At 41.1% G+C, this 19,013-nt stretch overlaps 1 protein-coding gene across 6 annotated transcripts in view; it reads right to left on the reverse strand.

Annotated features, from left to right (window-relative positions):
* Nucleotides 1-2,928: 2,928 nt before the first annotated feature.
* Nucleotides 2,929-19,013, reverse strand: part of HTR7 (5-hydroxytryptamine receptor 7) — a 98,783-nt gene continuing 82,698 nt past the window's right edge. For 2 of the 6 annotated variants that reach the window (XM_049645399.1, XM_049645402.1), the window contains exon 3: nt 16,566-18,441. In XM_049645399.1, coding sequence (XP_049501356.1) covers nt 18,399-18,441 — 43 coding nt within the window. In that variant the 3' untranslated portion in view covers nt 16,566-18,398. The other 4 variants (XR_007460758.1, XR_007460759.1, XM_049645401.1 and 1 more) reach the window with 4 other exon arrangements.

A 19,013-nucleotide genomic window follows, 5' to 3' on the forward strand; every position in this document is an offset into this window, starting at 1 on the left:
AATTTGTCCATTTCTTCCAGGTTGTCCAATTTGCTGGCATATAATTTTTCATAGTATTCCCTGATAATTGTTTGTATCTCTGAGGGATTGGTTGTAATCATTCCATTTTCATTCATGATTTTATCTATTTGGGTCATCTCCCTTTTCTTTTTGAGAAGCCTGGCTAGAGGTTTGTCAATTTTGTTTATTTTTTCAAAAAACCAACTCTTGGTTTCGTTGATCTGCTCTACAGTTTTTTTAGATTCTATATTGTTTATTTCTGCTCTGATCTTTATTATTTCTCTTCTTCTGCTGGGTTTAGGCTGCCTTTGCTGTTCTGCTTCTATTTCCTTTAGGTGTGCTGTTAGATTTTGTATTTGGGATTTTTCTTGTTTCTTGAGATAGGCCTGGATTGCAATGTATTTTCCTCTCAGGACTGCCTTCGCTGCATCCCAAAGCGTTTGGATTGTTGTATTTTCATTTTCGTTTGTTTCCATGTATATTTTAATTTCTTCTCTAATTGCCTGGTTGACCCACTCATTCGTTAGTAGGGTGTTCTTTAACCTCCATGCTTTTGGAGGTTTTCCAGACTTTTTCCTGTGGTTGATTTCAAGCTTCATAGCATTGTGGTCTGAAAGTATGCATGGTATAATTTCAATTCTTGTAAACTTATGAAGGGCTGTTTTGTGACCCAGTATATGATCTATCTTGGAGAATGTTCCATGTGCACTCGAGAAGAAAGTATATTCTGTTGCTTTGGGATGCAGAGTTCTAAATATATCTGTCAAGTCCATCTGATCCAATGTATCATTCAGGGCCCTTGTTTCTTTATTGACTGTGTGTCTAGATGATCTATCCATTTCTGTAAGTGGGGTGTTAAAGTCCCCTGCAATGACCACATTCTTATCAATAAGGTTGCTTATGTTTATGAGTAATTGTTTTATATATCTGGGGGCTCGGGTATTTGGCGCATAGACATTTATAATAGTTAGCTCTTCCTGGTGGATAGACCCTGTGATTATTATATAATGCCCTTCTTCATCTCTTGTTACAGCCTTTAATTTAAAGTCTAGTTTGTCTGATATAAGTATGGCTACTCCAGCTTTCTTTTGGCTTCCAGGAGCATGATAAATAGTTCTCCATCCCCTCACTCTCAATCTAAAGGTGTCCTCAGATCTAAAATGAGTCTCTTGTAGACAGCAAATAGATGGGTCTTGTTTTTTTATCCATTCTGATACCCTATGTCTTTTAGTTGGCGCATTTAATCCATTTACATTCAGTGTTATTATAGAAAGATATGGGTTTAGAGTCATTGTGATGTCTGTATGTTTTATGCTTGTAGTGATGTCTCTGGTACTTTGTCTCACAGGATCCCCCTTAGGATCTCTTGTAGGGCTGGTTTCGTGGTGACAAATTCCTTCAGTTTTTGTTTGTTTGGGAAGACCTTTATCTCTCCTTCTATTCTAAATGACAGACTTGCTGGATAAAGGATTCTCGGCTGCATATTTTTTCTGTTTAGCACACTGTAGATATCGTGCCAAGCCTTTCTGGCCTGCCAAGTTTCAAAGGAGAGATCAGTCACGAGTCTTATAGGTCTCCCTTTATAAGTGAGGGCACGTTTATCCCTTGCCGCTTTCAGAATTTTCTCTTTATCCTTGTATTTTGCCAGTTTCACTATGATATGTCGTGCAGAAGATCGATTCAAGTTACGTCTGAAGGGAGTTCTCTGTGCCTCTTGGATTTCAATGCCTTTCTCCTTCCCCAGTTCAGGGAAGTTCTCAGCTATAATTTGTTCAAGTACCCCTTCAGCACCTTTCCCTCTCTCTTCCTCCTCTGGGATACCAATTATGCGTATATTATTTTTTTTTAGTGTATCACTTAGTTCTCTAATTTTCCCCTCATACTCCTGGATTTTTTTATCTCTCTTTCTTTCAGCTTCCTCTTTCTCCATAACTTTATCTTCTAGTTCACCTATTCTCTCCTCTGCCTCTTCAAGCCGAGCCATCGTGGATTCCATTTTGTTTTGCATTTCGTTTAAAGCGTTTTTCAACTCCTCGTGACTGTTCCTTAGTCCCTCCATCTTTGTGGCAAGAGATTCTCTGCTGTCCTGTATACTGTTTTCAAGCCCAGCGATTAATTTTATGACTATTATTCTAAATTCACTTTCTGTTATATTATTTAAATCCTTTTTGATCAGTTCATTAGCTGTTGTTATTTCCTGGAGATTCTTCTGAGGGGAATTCTTCCGTTTGGTCATTTTGGAGAGTCCCTTTCGTGGTGAGGACCTGCAGTGCACTTCCCCTGTGCTGTGGTGTATAACTGGAGTTAGTGGGCGGGGCCGCAGTCCGACCCGATGTCTGCCCCCAGCCCACCGCTGGGGCCACAGTCAGACTGGTGTGTGCCTTCTCTTCCCCTCTCCTAGGGGCGGGATTCACTGTGGGGTGGCGTGGCCCGTCTGGGCTACTTGCACACTGCCAGGCTTGTGTTGCTGGGGATCTGGCGTATTAGCTGGGGTGGGTAGGCAAGGTGCACGGGGGCAGGAGGGGCAGGCTTAGCTCGCTTCTCCTTAGGTGATCCACTCCAGGAGGAGCCCTGTGGCAGCGGGAGGGAGTCAGATCCGCTGCCGGAGGTTTGGCTCCGCAGATGCACAGAGTTTGGTGTTTGCGCTGCGCGAGCAAGTTCCCTGGCAGGAACTGGTTCCCTTTGGGATTTTGGCTGGGGGATGGGCGGGGGAGATGGCGCTGGCGAGCGCCTTTGTTCCCCGCCAAGCTGAGCTCTGCCGTCCGGGGGCTCAGCAGCTCTCCCTCCCTTTGTCCTCCAGCCTTCCCGCTTTCCGAGCAGAGCTGTTAACTTATGACCTCCCAGACGCTAAGTCGCGCTTGCTGTCGGAACACAGTCTGTCCGGCCCCTATTTATTTATATTTTTGAGAGAAAGAGAGAGTGGGAGGGGGGTGGGTAGAGGGAGGGAGGGAGAGAGAATCCCAAGTAGTCTCCATGCTCAGCAGGGAGCCTGACATGGGACTTGATCCCAAGACCCTGGGATATGACCGGAGCCAAAATCAAGAGTTGGACGCTTAACCGACTAAGTCACCCAGACGCCCCAGAATAATGCTACATCTTACAACTAATGGCATATTAGAACAGATTATGTAATGAAGCACAGCTTTAGAACTGACTGATTTTCCTTTACTTTACATGTCAGCAAGATGAACGAAGTCAAGCCTGTCCAAGGCCTTCCCACCGTGGGGAGGGGCTGGTGGAGCTGGGAGCCAAAATATGACATCAGGAATATTCCATGTTGTAGACGGGCACGGGCGCTGGACTGTGGGGGCAGTGATCCACTGTCATATTTTCTATGTCGTAATTCTCTTGTGCTATAGACATACATTCAATGTTTGCTCCTTGTAACAGCCTGATCTTATCTCTGAAATAAGCAAGGCCCAAACCTACCTGTGTCGTGTAGCAGAAATAGAAGAGCAGTGAGAGGGAGAAAATGGTTACCAAACAGCAAGAAGTGACCTAAGAAGGGTGGACAGTTGATGGAAGTGATGAGGAACGGTCTACACGGGGTAAGGAGGGGCACGGGTGATTTCTTACTTTGGGCACACTGAAGACCTATTGGCCACCTATAGTTTTTTGCACATGTACTCCATAAAGTAACTACGCAGCCACTTGAAGATTTCTCAGATACCTAGGGAGGGAAAGATAATGAGGACAGGACTCCCTGCTGCCACATGTGACTCAGGGTGTCAAAGGAAAGGACAGATCCCTGAAGACTGGGGACACCTGGGCTTCATATAGTTTTGAACCTAATTAGGTGAACCTATTTCTTGAACACTTTTATGTAGGAGTCCAATCTTAGCACTTCCCTGAATGCTAGTGGTGGGAATCTTAGCACATCCCAGCATGCCAGTGATGGGAAGCAAGCCAAACTTCCCAAATCATCTCGGAATCTGCTTAACAATTTTAGCAACTTCAATTCTGCCAGATATACCACAGGTACATTGCACTGAAAACCAGGCATATTCTTTTCAAGTAGGAATGGTTAAGGGACACGTTTGTGCTTTTGTCTGATCAGTTACGGATTCTTCTGAAAGTTACCAAAAAGGAGTGTGCAGACTCTATTTGGTTGTGGAAAGCCACTTTATAAAAATTCAGTAAAACCTTTTTGGAACAAAAATATTATTTCAAAAGATGACCACCAAGTGAATTTCAATAAAAATAAATCCTATTTTTTCCAATAATTCTAATTATTGAAATGTGTCAAGAAGGGGAAAAAAAGGAGATTATATTACCAAAAATAAAAGTGATTAAAAAGGATCTCAAGGAGAGTCAGAGCTTTGCCCTCCCTGTACTGTTTATACTGGCAAATCTCTTGCAATTCTCTCCTCTCTCTACCTCCCATCCTTTTCTCCAGATTATAACAACTGCTCTACATGCAAAGATCTCTGTTTCCAGGACTGTAGTAGTTGTTACTTAACTCTCTTTCACCTGAGTATCTGTCATGTCTCCTACAGACTGGCCGGGATGTTGCATTTTGTCAAAGGTGCCCACCTCCCTCAAACACACACTTCTCCTGATAATTCTTTAATATTCCAAAATTACAAATAAGATGTATTTAAAATGAGAACTATCTGAAAAATAACCCCATTCTGAGGGTTTTTTGCTTTCATTTGTTAATGGATTAATCAACATTGTTAGGGCAAATAGGAAAATAGGCTCATCTGTATATTATTTGCATCCCCCACCGAGCCTAACATCCTTCAAATCTAATAAACTCCACCTACCTGCAACAGCAACCGTGGACAAATATTCCCAGGAATTCCAGTCATCCATATATGAAACATCTGATGCACACATTTCATATTGTAACTAGTAGGGGTACAGAAGCATAAAGTGCTTTCCCCAAAACAAGCTGCAAAAGTCAACATGTAAAAACGAGTTCCCTACATCACAAATACGTACCTTAACAATTGGCAAACAGGCTAAGATATGAGGGAGACAACCTGCAGAAGAGGAAACGACAGCTGGTCAAACCGTGCATGAAAAAGAAGTTCAATCCCACCAATAATCGAGACAGTGTAAACCTAAAAGTACAAAGTGATAGCATTTTACACCCTTCAGTCGGGCAAACCCTTAAAAGTTGACAATGTTAAGTGTTTGAGAAAATGTAAAAGTAGGAGAACTCTCAGATACCATTAGGGAGAGTGTAAAATGGGGCAACGACTCAGAATTTGGCAAAATCTAGTTAAGGATATACCTGCCTCCTATGCAGCAGTCAGGCACACGGTAGGGCTATCGCATTCCTGCGTTTTTTTTAAGCGTGTACTCCATAAGATAATTGTGAAAAACTGTGCAGCCACTTGCAAATTTTAGACATGTAAATTTTCAAATCATAAATGTAAATAGTTGCAGAAGATATAATTTGGCAACTGTTATAAATACTGACATTAAAAAAAATAAAGCGGTGATGTCATTCTTTTACATCTATTCAAAAGTGGTGTCAGATAACAAATACTATTTTTAAAACTACACAGGGCCGCCTGGGTGGCTCAGTCGTTTAAGTGCCCGGCTCAAGTGATGATCTTACAGCTTGTGGGTTTGAGGCCCCACATCAACCTGGAGCCTGCTTCGGATCTGTGTCTCCTCTCTCTCTGCCCCTCCCAAGCTTGCACTCTGTCTCTCTGTCTCTCAAAAATAAACATAAAAAAAAAAAAAAAAAAAAAAACCCCTACACAAACTGCTCTTGTTTAACATTTGGAAATTTTATCTTTTTTTTTTAACTTGTATTTCCATTCCACATTAGACTGAAGTTTATTTTAACATAACATGTTATTATGTTTGAACATCTTTTTTTGATCAACTTATCACCTGTTACGCAAATGTGTATATAATGATAAATTGCAAAAAAAAAAAGTGCATTTAAGACTCTGAAGTCTAAACATTTTTTTCTTGATTTAAAAAATTATCACTAAATAACTATTTTAGGTGGTAATTTACATTACTAATTCTTATTAAATCTCATCACTATTAAATGAACTACTAAATTACTATTGGCCAAAACCAAAATGTATTGCACATACTGATAAGTATTAACTGTAAAAATGTAAGTTTTGATTGGAAATGCTTTTAATGAAATGAAGGGAGAGGTTTTTTTTCATCTAGTTCATGTATCCAGATATGAATATTGCTTATTGCTAAAATGAAAACAGGCACTTATTGCTTATTGCTAAAATGAAAACAAAATAAAAGGAATGAAGCCACCAGCAGTATGAATTTACCAATAGTATATTCATGATTAAGTGGATTTTCTTACAATAAATTCTACTAAATATACCTAAGTTATATAAATATAATAAGTACATGGCCAAAATGAACAAATGAGCTGAGAATTGGTTGATGGGCAACACTGAGCAGGAAATTTAAGTCCAAAGGAAGAGTGTATATGGATTTATAATGTCCGATAATCTTTTTACAAAGGTAATGCAAATATTTCTTCTACAAATCTGATGAAGTGTTTGAGAAAATATAAAACACTAACTTACTTGGAACGTGAGTTTCTTTTACTCAAAGGTGTAATGTCGACCTCTAGGAGATACACACAAAAGTGTTTACCTCCTCCTTCCTTAAATCATGCAAACAATGCAGGTGAGTCAAGACCAAGCCCTGTGAGTAATCAGTCTCTAAACTTTCTCCCTTTTAAGAATGAGAAATGGAAGGGCGCCTGGATTGCTGAGTCGGTTTAGCATCTGACTCTTGATTTCGACTCAGGTCATGATCTCATAGTTCATGAGATTGAGCCCCACATCGGGCTCTGTGCTAACAGCACAGAGCCTGCTTGGGATTCTCTCTCTCTCCCTCTCTAAATAAATAAATAAACAAATATTTTTAAAAAAAGAATGAGAACTACAGGCCGCGCTTCTCATAGACTGGTGTTTTCCCAGCATTCTTTTTACAACTCCTGAATATTCTTAGTTTAACACAGATGGATAAAGACCAAGGAGTTGCCATGAGTTCAGTGTCCCAGTGAAAGAAGACACAAAATTCTCTAATTTCTTACCTGTTTTGCTCACACAACTCCTCTTCGGGAGCGATGTGTTCTTTGACAATCAGGAGAAAGAACAGGAGAAATCATTAAACAAAAAATGTCCTGACACCCGCTTGACATTATATCTGAATCCAGATCATCCCATGGATGAAAGTACCAACTCTAACTCCACTAGGGTTGCCAAATTTAGCAAACTTTCTATCTGCCTCTCTCTCTCTCTCATGCATACACACATAGGATGCCCAGTTAAATTTGAATTTCAGTAAACAACAATTTTTTAATATAAATGTTCCCACAGCTCATATTGAGACATACTAGATCAGGATATATTTATACTAAAGTAATACAAAACTACCTGTGGTTTACCTGAAATTCAAATTTAATTAGACATCCTGTATTTTATCTGAATTTTAAATTCTACCCAAGTTTTTGCCTTTAACAGAATATGTGCAAGGAAAGTCAGGAGGCCCTATAGCAGATTTATAGGCCCTCAATTAAAGAAGACCATGTGGATCCCAGTATTTTGAATTGTCCCTTTGAGACATTATATTAAGATCTTAGGTGGGTAAGAGACCTTTCTTTTAGAAAATGGGAGAAAAAGATAGTGAATGATGAGGTGGAAACTGCATGTGGCCCTCAGGCAGGTCAAGTTTAGGATGTGGAAATCAACTACTTTAGCAACCATCCATATTGGGAAAACGTGTGTGTGTGCGTAAATATATATACGCACACACGCACAAGTGCGCGCGTCTATGTGTGTGTAGGCAGTGGAGTGGGGATGGAAATTGGTGCAGTGCATATACCCTAATTTGAAGACCAGTATTCTGGGCAGAGTTTCCCAACAGGTCTGCACTAAACAGGTCAGTGGGCAGTGGTCATGACACAAGATGCTGACCTCTTCAGCTCTCGGGGCAGCCTTGGATTAGAGGCACAGTGACATCTGGCAGAGTGACCCAAGTGAAAAGGGCTGGGAAACCCCATATATTACAAATGCTCCCTAATATGTGTAGGGTGACACATCCATAAATGCTCACAACAGCATTTTTTTCTAGTTACAAAAATCTAGATGAAAGCTAAATGTCCATAAGAGCAAAAACGGAGGAATGAGTCACTGTATATTCAGCTAACCAAGTATTATAGTCCAATTAAAATGGAAAAACATGACCTATAACTCTCAATATGAAAAGATGTCAAAAACCTAGCACTGAGAAAAAAGCAGGCCACAGAAGGATGGTACACACACTATGACAATACGTGTAAAATTTACATAGTTAGGGAAACTAAAAAAAATACAACTGTCATGTATTAAAAGCAAACAAGCACTGATTAGAAGGAGGTACCATAACTTCAAGGAAAATGCCTGCTTCTGGCAGAAGAATGGGATTGAGGACAATCTCATACGAAGTCACACTAGCCATCATCCCTCCGATCAGAACAACTAATAAATGGATCCTTCACACCAGCCACATCAATTACCATCCAAGAACACATATGAATAGTTTTCCCCACATGGCCCTCAGCCATGATATGGTTCATGTCAACATTAGCAGAAACCAATCAAGCTCCCTTTGACCTAACAGAAGGAGAATCAGAACTCGTTTCTGGATTCAACGTTGAATACACAGCAGGTCCCCTCACCCTATTTTTCCTAGCAGAATATGCCAATATTATCATACTAAATATCCTCACTACAATCTTATTCTTTGGAGCATTCCACAGCCCATATATACCAGAACTCTATACAGTCAACTTCACTGTCAAAACCTTACTCTTAACACAATTACCTTTCTAGGAATTCGAGCATCTTACCCACAGGTAGGATTGCATAAGAGCTATCACAGAGGACGTCATTTGGGCATCAGTGGGTCAGGCTCTGTTCTTCATTCTTTACACTGTTATTCATTGTATACACTCTCAACAACCCCATGAGGTGCTGGATAGTATTATCCCCATTTTACAGATGAAGTGACTGATGTACAGAAACACAGAGATTAGGGGATTTGCCCAAGGTCACACACCTCTATAAAGGATACACAAGGGTCCTTAAGTGTATATTAAATCTTCTTTTATTAAAAAGGACTTGAAATATGACAAAACGACAATATAATAGATGAATGGTTATTTGTGATACTTCATTCTTTTTCTTGCTTTTTTGAAATATCAAATTTAAAAGTTCTGTTTTAGTCTTTCAGAAGCTCAAACTTGCCTAATAAGATCATTCTAAAACTCTGGTTATGAGTTTTTTTTCATGAAAACATGGGTTTTTATCTCAACTGTCCTCACCAACAGTAGATAAATTACATAAATGAGTGTTCTTTTTATTTTTGTGTGATGAGATAGAAGTGGAGACATTTTATCTCAGTCTATATTACACAAGTATGGCCGTAAACTTCCGTGCCCCACTACAATTTATGGTATAATATTTAGGGATGGTTTTCATCCATAAAATCTATGCTCTGCATGATCCAAATGGATGAATGGGAATTGGGTCCCATCTTCCCTCAATTGACTTAATTAACTAAATCTTTTATTTTTTATTTATTCATTTTTTTTTTTTGTAGATAAGTTAAAAGCCAATATTTAAAAGCTTGCTGCAATTAAATTTCTAAGAGCCAGGAGAATAAGCAGTATAAAGAGTAGTCTTTGATTCATGCATCCAGAATAGTTTCAGGTCTTCATTTTATCTCCACTTCCAAAATCTATTCTAACATTTCATCCCAAGCCGTTGATGAGGAAGTTGATGGAATAATGGAGATGACAGTCAACATTCTTCACCGGGATTGCTCTCTTACGCCGGAAGGGGAGCCGAAACTGTCTCACAGAAGCACGTCTCCACAGAGACTAGGATGCCGGCAACTGGCCAAACCTCCCTGACAAATCTCACTTGTTACTGACTCACCCTCACTCGTTTTTGCTTTCGAAAGCTAGTTGTTGGCTCCATCCTGAGCAGGAGAAAGATCCGGCCCAAGTCACACAGATGGGTCTGGATAACAGCACGCTTTCAGCTGCACAGGCCCCTGGGAGTCTGTAAGTAACTAAACGGCTGTAGGATTCACAGAATCCTAGACGATGAGGGAAACACACGGGTATGATTTGAACCGCTCTGCCCACCACCAACTTGTCACACTGTCTGAAATTCCTATCAACACTTTCTCAGGCTCAGACCTCGATCTAAGGGATTGCTGGTCTCAGTGTAACTATGTGCCTTGTAGGAAGGGGATATTGCCCCTGAATAATGGATTAGTGTATGTGATTAATTGGCTGCCAGTTTAGAGACAGCAGAAGATAAGAAAGTGGGACACAGAAGATATAAGTTTTAATGAGGAGAATCTAAAAAAGCACACATTATAACGCAATAGCAATGAGGGCAGTGTGTGTGTGTGTGTGTGTGTGTACCAATATTCTATTGATAGAGTTATATATATATCCTTGAAATCTATATAGGAAGTTTTATATACAGAGAGATTCATTAAAGAATTGCTCGTGTGATTATGGAGGCTGAGAAGTCCCACAATGTGCTGTCTGCAAGCTGGAGACCCAAGCTGGAGACCCTGCAAGCTGGTGGTATAGTTCAGTGCAAGTCCAAAGGTCTGGGAACCAGAAGGTTGGTGGTCCCAGGCCAAGGGCAGGAGAAAACCAATGTTCCAGCTCAGCCAGTCAGGCAGAGTTAATTCTCCCAATCTCCAATTTTTGTTCTATTCAGACCCTCAAGGGATTGGATAGATTCCACCCACACTGGGGAGAGGATCTGCTTTACTTAGTCTATGGATTCAAATGCTAATTTCATCCAGAAACACGCTCACAAATTCACCTAGAAATAATGTGGAGCCTAATCTCTGGGCACACTGTGATCCAGTCAAATTAACACATAAAATTAACCATTACGGGCAGGCTGCAATAGAAATGCAAACCAGGAGAAAACACTGAGGTGCTAAGTGCGCAGATCTGGAGGAATCCAAGAGCAGGATTAGGGACTAGGAATCACAACCTTTGCCCCCTTCACATTATCTGGGCTTTAACCTTGAACAAGCATTTTGAGGAATTCAGTGACCCAAGAGTCCTCTCAGAGTTCAGACGCATATTTCCAGGCCCACAAAACCAGTCGGTACCACTGAGATGCATTTTGTGGAATGGAACGGAGGATGTAAGAGAAAGTACAAATCAGCTGGAGGGCTGTTCTGCTACTTACAAGTTAATGTCCTTGAGTTCTATAAATGTCAGGTCCCTCATAAAATGGAGATAACACCCCCCCCCCTTTTAGGGTTGTTTTACTAACAGAATGACTAACGAGTGATAAACATTCAACCTATGTGAGCTGTTTTAATCACTGCCATAATACACACACACACACACACACACACACACACGTAAAAGCATGGACCTTGGCCAAAGTCAACATCTCATTCTCATTGGCTAATATTCAGTACCTATGTTCAAAGATCTAGTCTTTGCTTTGTTGACAAACATTTGATCAGCTGCTTAGTAGCATGGGGACAGAAAGGTGATGCATTGATTCTCAGCTGACCTTGTGCTAGCACCAATATGAATTAGTTAATGCCAGGAGTTACTCAGTAATGTAGGAATTAACCAGGACTGCACTTAAAACCAAACTCCATGTGTCTTTAAATAAAGTTGAAAACAACCTAAGGTGATCTGTGGGTTATGTTCTTCCACAAATTGCTGGATTTTTTTGGTGCCAACAGCAGGTACTGAATATTTAAGGGTATGTAAGAGAACCTGTGAGCATTTTGTGTATTTCTCTAACAAATGCCATAACTATATACAAATGATTTAGATGTTATTATTTCATATTAGTTGTGCTTTTCCACACAAACTGCACACAGTATCAGCCACATGATTCAGTTTGCCAACATGTTTGGGAATAGTAACTCTCAACTCGTGGCACCCAGCTCAGCTGGAGCAGAATCACCTGGTAGGTTGGCTAAAGACATTCTTCACCCTGTGCTACACCCCACAACATAATGAATCAGAATTTCTGAAAATGGGGCCCAGGAGTTTTCATGTTTAACAAGCTCCTTAGGGGCGCCCGGCTGGCTCCATCAGTAAAGTATGCGATGCTTGATTCTGGCTTGTGACTTCAAGCCCCATGTTGGGCATAGAGCTTACCTTAACCTAACCAAAAAAAAACAAGCTCCCTAGATAATTCTTACTCAGAGTGAAGTTTAGAACATATTGAGTGTAAGGCAGAAGGCAGAGTGGTCACTTGATATTACCCTTAGCCTCTCCTATACCACAATCTTTTGCCTTTAAACTATTATTGACCCTGTCAAAATTTAGTCTCTTTCTTTGCCCTATTTAAGAACAATCTGGGGGGCACCTGGGTGGCTCATTTGGTTGAGTGTTCGACTTCAGCTCAGGTCATGATCTCACAGTTTGTGGGTTGGAACCCCGCCTCGGGCTCTGTGCTGACAGCTCAGAGCCTGGATGGAGCCTGCTTCGATCCTGTGTCTCCCTCTCTCTCTGCCCCACCCCTGCTTGTGCTCTGTCTCTCAAAAATGAATAAACATTAAAAATTTTTTTTCAAAAAAGAACCATTTGATTAATATAATCATTCTAAAAATTAAATACCTTTCAGTGCCTTCAGGTCAGCATTCTGGATTCAATTTAATTGTAGATAATGAAAGAGGAGAAACACAGGGGAAAAGCTGAGTTATTTGAGTTGAGTTACTGGAAGGCTCTGATTCGCGAGCGGAGGTCACTTCTCTGCATCACTCCTACCCCAAGCGTAGTTCTTAGAAGGAAGCTGCTCCGTGTAGTCCCCCCACCCACACCCCCTACAGCCTCCCTGCACCACGCTCACCACCACATGCTGTGGACAGGCCTTGCACACAGTGTCCTGCACACGTCATGATTATGCTCGTCGTTTCTCAGTCCGGGAACCGTCTGGCTGTCCCTAACCGAACGCTTTTGGGGGACGACGGCCAGGGTTGACTTTTTTTTCTTGTTCTCCATGTTATGTTTGTTCTGACCGTATTTCCTGAGCTGCACTTTTAGGTCTACTGATCCTAATATGAAAAAAACTGAACTTATATTTTATATTTTCTTCTCACTTTTCTTGTAATTCATTTTTATTGTAGTTTGCAAACGCACAGCTGTGCAACACATTTTTTTAAATAATGCTTCCCGAAAGATAGCTTGCAAAGCACTGCCGTCCACCACGTTCCTTTAAACAAATTCAGACAAAACACAGTTCTACTCCAGCATGTTCTCACCTGCTAAACAGTAGGGGGTTGTCTTAGGTCACCCATGAGCTTCCTCTAGCTCTGCAGTTCTCTGTGGATACAGTTATACCTCATTTTCCTACAGGTGACAAACTTTTATGTTCCAAGTGGACTTCCTGCTGTCCGGTCGCTCCTCTACACCATCTCTCCCACTGTGAGACTGTGTGGGTTTAAGGAATAAAGAGCATTTTAATAATAGCGCAATCAACATGTAATTAACAAAGGTAATTTGGCACCCAAAATATTATGTAATACACATCAAAGATAAAAATCTAGATATTTTTACCATCTGCTACTTTGGATTCTCACTTCTCTCCTCCACTGAGATTTAAATGTTCGTATCCATATATTGAAGTATGCATTTCTTTCTGGATCTCCTTGTATTTGCCTCATCATCACATGTCTCGCACTGGATTTTAATCATTTGTGTCACATGAGGCTTCCTTGCTAGATTTTTAGCTTCACAAGAATGGAGATCATCTTTGTCTTAACCACTAGGTCCTAGGGTTCGGTCTCTGACATATTAATAAGTATGTATGGGGGCGCCTGAGTGGCTCAGTCAGTTAAGTGTCTGACTTCAACTTAGGTCATGATCTCATGGTTCGTGGGTTTGGGACCCATGTCGGGTTCTGTGCTGCCAGCTCAGGGCCAGGAGCCTGCTTCGGATTCTGTGTCTCTCTCTCTCCCAAAAAATGAATAAGTATTAAAAAAATTAAAATAACTAAATAAATATGTATTGGAATAAGGGAGTGAATGGAAGAATGAATGAATTTCTTAGTGGTAGAACCATGGATTAGGCTTTCATTTCTTTATAGTCTTTATATTTCTTGCCCATTACTTTTTTTTTTTTTTTGGTTCTATAATCTCTGAGCATAAATTTTATAGTTTGAATAGAATCTAAGATTTCAGGTGTGTTCAGAGAGCCACGGTTACAATACCTCTTAATTCCCTCAACTCAGCATTTTTTTAATGCCAAATCCCCAATACAGTTGTCTACAAGTCCTATTCTGATGGCCGTCAACCTCTCACTTCCTGCTTCATATTAGCTCCGTGAATTTTCCTTTTACATTTTTTATTGATGGTTGTATCACATCCCTGCCGCTTGTACTGCATAAGCATTTTTTTTTTTAAATTTTTATTTAGCCAGCAGGGGCTTAAAAAGCAAAGTATCTTAAGAAATTATTTTCTGCTCCAGAGAAAATGTGGACAAAGTAAGTTTAAAGAGAGATCCAGTTACGTCAACTTCTGTCTCTGAGAATTGGATCCCCGGAATTGGTTCTCCAGGTCTCCCTGCTTCACACTGAATGTCTGACCAGGTTTTCCTTTTTGGATCTATACCGCTTGGATTAAGTGAGGGATGACCTCACAACATGTATTTCTTCCAGTGCTTCCTCAGCACGCTGACCCCCTGAAAGTTGTGGAATGTCTTCTTTGTGTGCTGGTAGGGACCATCTGGCTAGCTGTACATAAACAAGTTTCAACATATGGGCCATAACACATACGTGGCTCTGCACTACTCGTGCAGAAAATTAAGAAAAGATTGCTCTCTTGACACGAGAAGTTCATGTAAAAGAAGCAGCACCGTGCAGTGGAGCGCCTGCCCTACGCTGCACACGGGAGACCTTACTTCCAGCCCCTTCTGTCCCACTCACGGAGCATGTCACTTGATCGCACCAACTTTCCTTGACTGTCTCCTCCGAAAATTAAAAAGGAAGCCAAGGGAACTCTGGCCTTCCACTCTCCCTGTCCTTTCTCTCCCTCCTTTCTGTCCTTCTTTCCTTCCTATTAAGAACATTTATTACATGCCTCCTATATATGTTGCAAGCACAATGCTAAGTGCTGGGCATATTGGTGAGGAAAACAGACACGGTCCCTGCCCTTGAAGAATTACTAAACCATGATGGAGACACACATTAAATAAATCTTTGAAAACAGGAGAAGTATTCTGAGTAGAGGGGGAAAGCGTGTGTGAAGGTCCTGGGATGGGAAGCCTAGACTGTTTAAAAACTGCAGGATTTATGGGGTGCCTGGGTGGCTGATTCGGTTAGGCATTCCACTCTTGGCTTTGGCTCAGGTCATGATCTCACAGCTCGTGAGTTCGAGCTCCAGGTCGGGCTCTGTGCTGACAGTAAGGAGCCTGCTGGGGAGTCTCTCTCTCTCTTCTTCTCTCTCTGTCCCTCCCCTGTTCACGTGCTCTCTCTGTCTCTCTCTCAAAATAAAAAAATAAACTTGAAACATAAATAAGTATAAATAAATAATGCAGGATTTGTAAACATTTCTATCCATTAAGTCGAGGACTCAGTTGACAGTCAAAATGCCGCAAGGAAAATTCCTACCACCGCCAGATGGGAATTCAAACAATCATTACATTAGCATAAACTATCTATAAAATGGCCTGAATTTTCTATTCATATTGTTGATATCATGCCTGTAATCAATGAATCTAATAAAACTCCATGAAAATATGATCATCGAAAACATACACACGCATCTCAAGCACATGAAACTGTGGTAAAGGCTTTAAGAATTATGAAACAGTTTCCAGAAAACCTAGGAACTCTATGAGTACCCCTGTTTAATATTTACATAACTAAACTAAACACGAGGTAAGAGACATTCAGTTACAGCTTACGAGCACTCTCCTTCCCGAGCACCATTTTGCAATACCCAGCCTTGCAGGGTGACAGCTGACACTCTTGAGTGAGTCAAGAGATAAGTCCTAACAGTCATTCTCGCTGAACAGTCATAAAATATGTGTACAGTGCTTATCTCAGTGATTCTCCCAATTCTTGGTTAAAACAAAAGCTGTGCCTTTGGCACAAACGTTGTCCTGTGTGGAATGGTATAAATTGTTTGATATTTCTGTCATTCTCTCTCGGTTTCTACCTTTCCCTTTCAATTGGCCGCCATGCGTGTAAAAGCACACGTGGCCAGAGAGTTCAATCACCAGGCATTCAAGTCATGATAAAGAGCCAATGTGAATGTCAGAATTTCAAAAATTAAACCCATTTGAGAACCTGAATCAATCCAGTTAACCATAATGCCTTGTCTTGTGCTACAGGAAGGAAACCGGTCATTCCTTCCAAACTGCCATGGCCCTCCCTAAATGATATGGTGACCATCTGGGGAACGTCTCCCTTCAACCTGATGGCACACTCCTTAAAAGTAAGGACTTGCACTATCCATCTTTGATCCCTCTATGTCCACAATGCTGAATGTCGCAGGAGCCCAATAAATGTCCATTAATCAAATCAAGGACCCAACAGTCATTCGTAAAAAAAAAAAAAAAAAAAAAAAAAAGTGACAAGTGACATGCAGTGAATTACAGACTGTCTTAACTACCTGTTAGGATTTCAGCAGAACCTACAAAGCTTGCCCTTTTGTGAGTCTACAGACAGCAATATTTATGACAGCAGACCTTCAATTAAAAATCATTACTTAAGTTGCTTTATTACAGCTACAAATAAACTTTATTTGATGTAATGTAATAAAACATTTTCAAATTTAACAACATTTATCTGACCAGAATTAATAATTTAAATTATGAATGTAAGTATATACAGTCACTTTAGCAAATCTGCGGTTCAGGAATTTGTACAAGCTTTGTCTGAAGCCCACCTCCCCTTCCAGACCCTTCTTTGTGTCTGGTGAGAGGCAACGTCAGTGAGAGCGGAAGAAATCCATAATCCACGTTATCCACGTTACCCACGTTGCCCACAATCCAAATCCATAATTCCACATTTTCCAGTGAGAGAACAGCCACATTTCTTGTAGGAAAATAATTTTCTCTGTCAGTTCTCTTTTATCAAATGAAGGTTTGTGTTCGCTCTTTCCCCTCGGAGGTACCCTTCTGGTCAGCCATCTTCCTGTCTCATTACGTATTACATAGTACCGTTAAAAAAAAAAAAAAAAATACCATCCACAAAGGGCCTCTTCTGTTTCCTGACCTGCCCTTAACATCTACCACCTTGGGGAGAGAGAGGAAAGAAGAACAGAATTGGCCAGGCACACATTTGTTTTAGGATACAGAGAACACAAAAAACAAATCCTCCTGAAGGAACGGAATGGTATTCGGAGTGTTTCCCAGCAGCGGCCCCAGCGACGTCCAACTCGCACCACTCACTTTAATACAGCGCTGCCCAAGAAGAATTAACATACTGATGCTCTGTCTCTGAAAGCATCAGAACCTTTCATGGAAACCCCATTATTCCCACACTTCCTCCCCAGAAGAACACAGTTATGGACCAGCCCGGGAGCCCACTGCATCGGTGAGAACCCGAGGGCCAAAAGTTCTGTGCCAATAACCGTGCTTGTATACAGTACAGTTAGGTAGCACTCCCTCTTCGTCCAGGTACACATCCTTCCTCTCAGAAGGAATCCCCTTCATCTCTTAGGACCCTTCAGAAGAAGTGTGAGTGCAAGAAAAAGCTTTATTCAGGTTTTAGGATTCTCTCCATCCTGAGATCTGTTCCTGAGTTAAACCGTGACAATCAATGAGTTAACAAAGAAAAGTACATTGGTGGGGAAGTGACGAACCCTGCAAAAAAAGCGAAAACTATTTGACAGAAGCTTTAAACCAGACACTGCTCTGGGAAATCATTTATATTAGCTGATGACGGGATTCTGTTTTCTAACACAGACATGCAACATATTCAACACTACGCTTACCACAGTTTGCTTGGAAATACACCCTTCTGTCCTACCACAAAATACATTCTGTCTCGTGAGTGATTCCTGAATATTCACCACAATGCCTAGACTCGGAAGCATGGGAAGTGAGCATTGGAACTTTCTTCTGTTTGTATGGACTTGGACACACGCACAGCACCAGAAACTGTTTCCTTTCTGAGACTCAACTCTGTTTGTATGCTTTAGTGCTGAGCCGATCTGGCTGTCTTGAACTGAGCACTATTTTCATTGGCACACAAGAGCACTGATCCACAGAAAAAGAGGAGAGGTCACCATCTCCCTCCTAATATGCTTTGTACAACAGATCACCCTGCTTGTCACGTGTCAGCCATCCCAGGAAAAGACAAAGCCACGCTCCATTCCGCAGTCTCAGCAAAGGATTGCATTGTTTCCACCTCTGTCTTGCCTGGTTTATTTCGTCTCCGCTATTCCGCTTTTGATCATGAATCATGACTTTTTTTTCTACAGTAGTCAGAGTTTTGTCTATAAAGAGAAAGAGAGAGAGAGAGAGAGAGAGAGAGAAGACAAGAAAATGATTTAGCAGAACCGTAAATGTGAGGTTTCGTTTTGTGGTGGGTGGATTCACTTTTTACAGCATTCAGTAATTTGAATCAGTTATGGCTTTTAAGGGGTTATAGGAGCTTTTCTAAAAGGGAAGAAAGGGTGCTGTGGCTCTTTTCATAAATTTTATAACTTCTATAAGTTGCCGGGGCCTTAATATATTTGCAAATCAGCCCCGGATAACCCATTTAGAAATTCACTTTGGTAATACAGCTGTAGGCAGAGATGCCTCCACTCTCGAAAATCCCTGCAAAATACTATTGTACGTGCCCCGCATGAAAAGGATAATGATGACCGCTTATGAGAAGTGTTCCTCCCTTCGAGCCTAAGGGGGTGCTTCATAGAAAGACAAGTGTACAAAGGCCAGGAAACCCCATCTCCCTCACCTCCTTCCTCCCGGATTCACGGAACTGGCATGAGTCACGGAGGAGTCTTGGCCAACAGCTGAGGACAAGACTCTTTCTCCTTGGTGTAGAGCCACATTCCCTCCAGGT

Source organism: Panthera uncia, chromosome D2 (genome assembly GCF_023721935.1).
Source record: "Panthera uncia isolate 11264 chromosome D2, Puncia_PCG_1.0, whole genome shotgun sequence".
Taxonomy (NCBI): domain Eukaryota; kingdom Metazoa; phylum Chordata; class Mammalia; order Carnivora; family Felidae; genus Panthera; species Panthera uncia.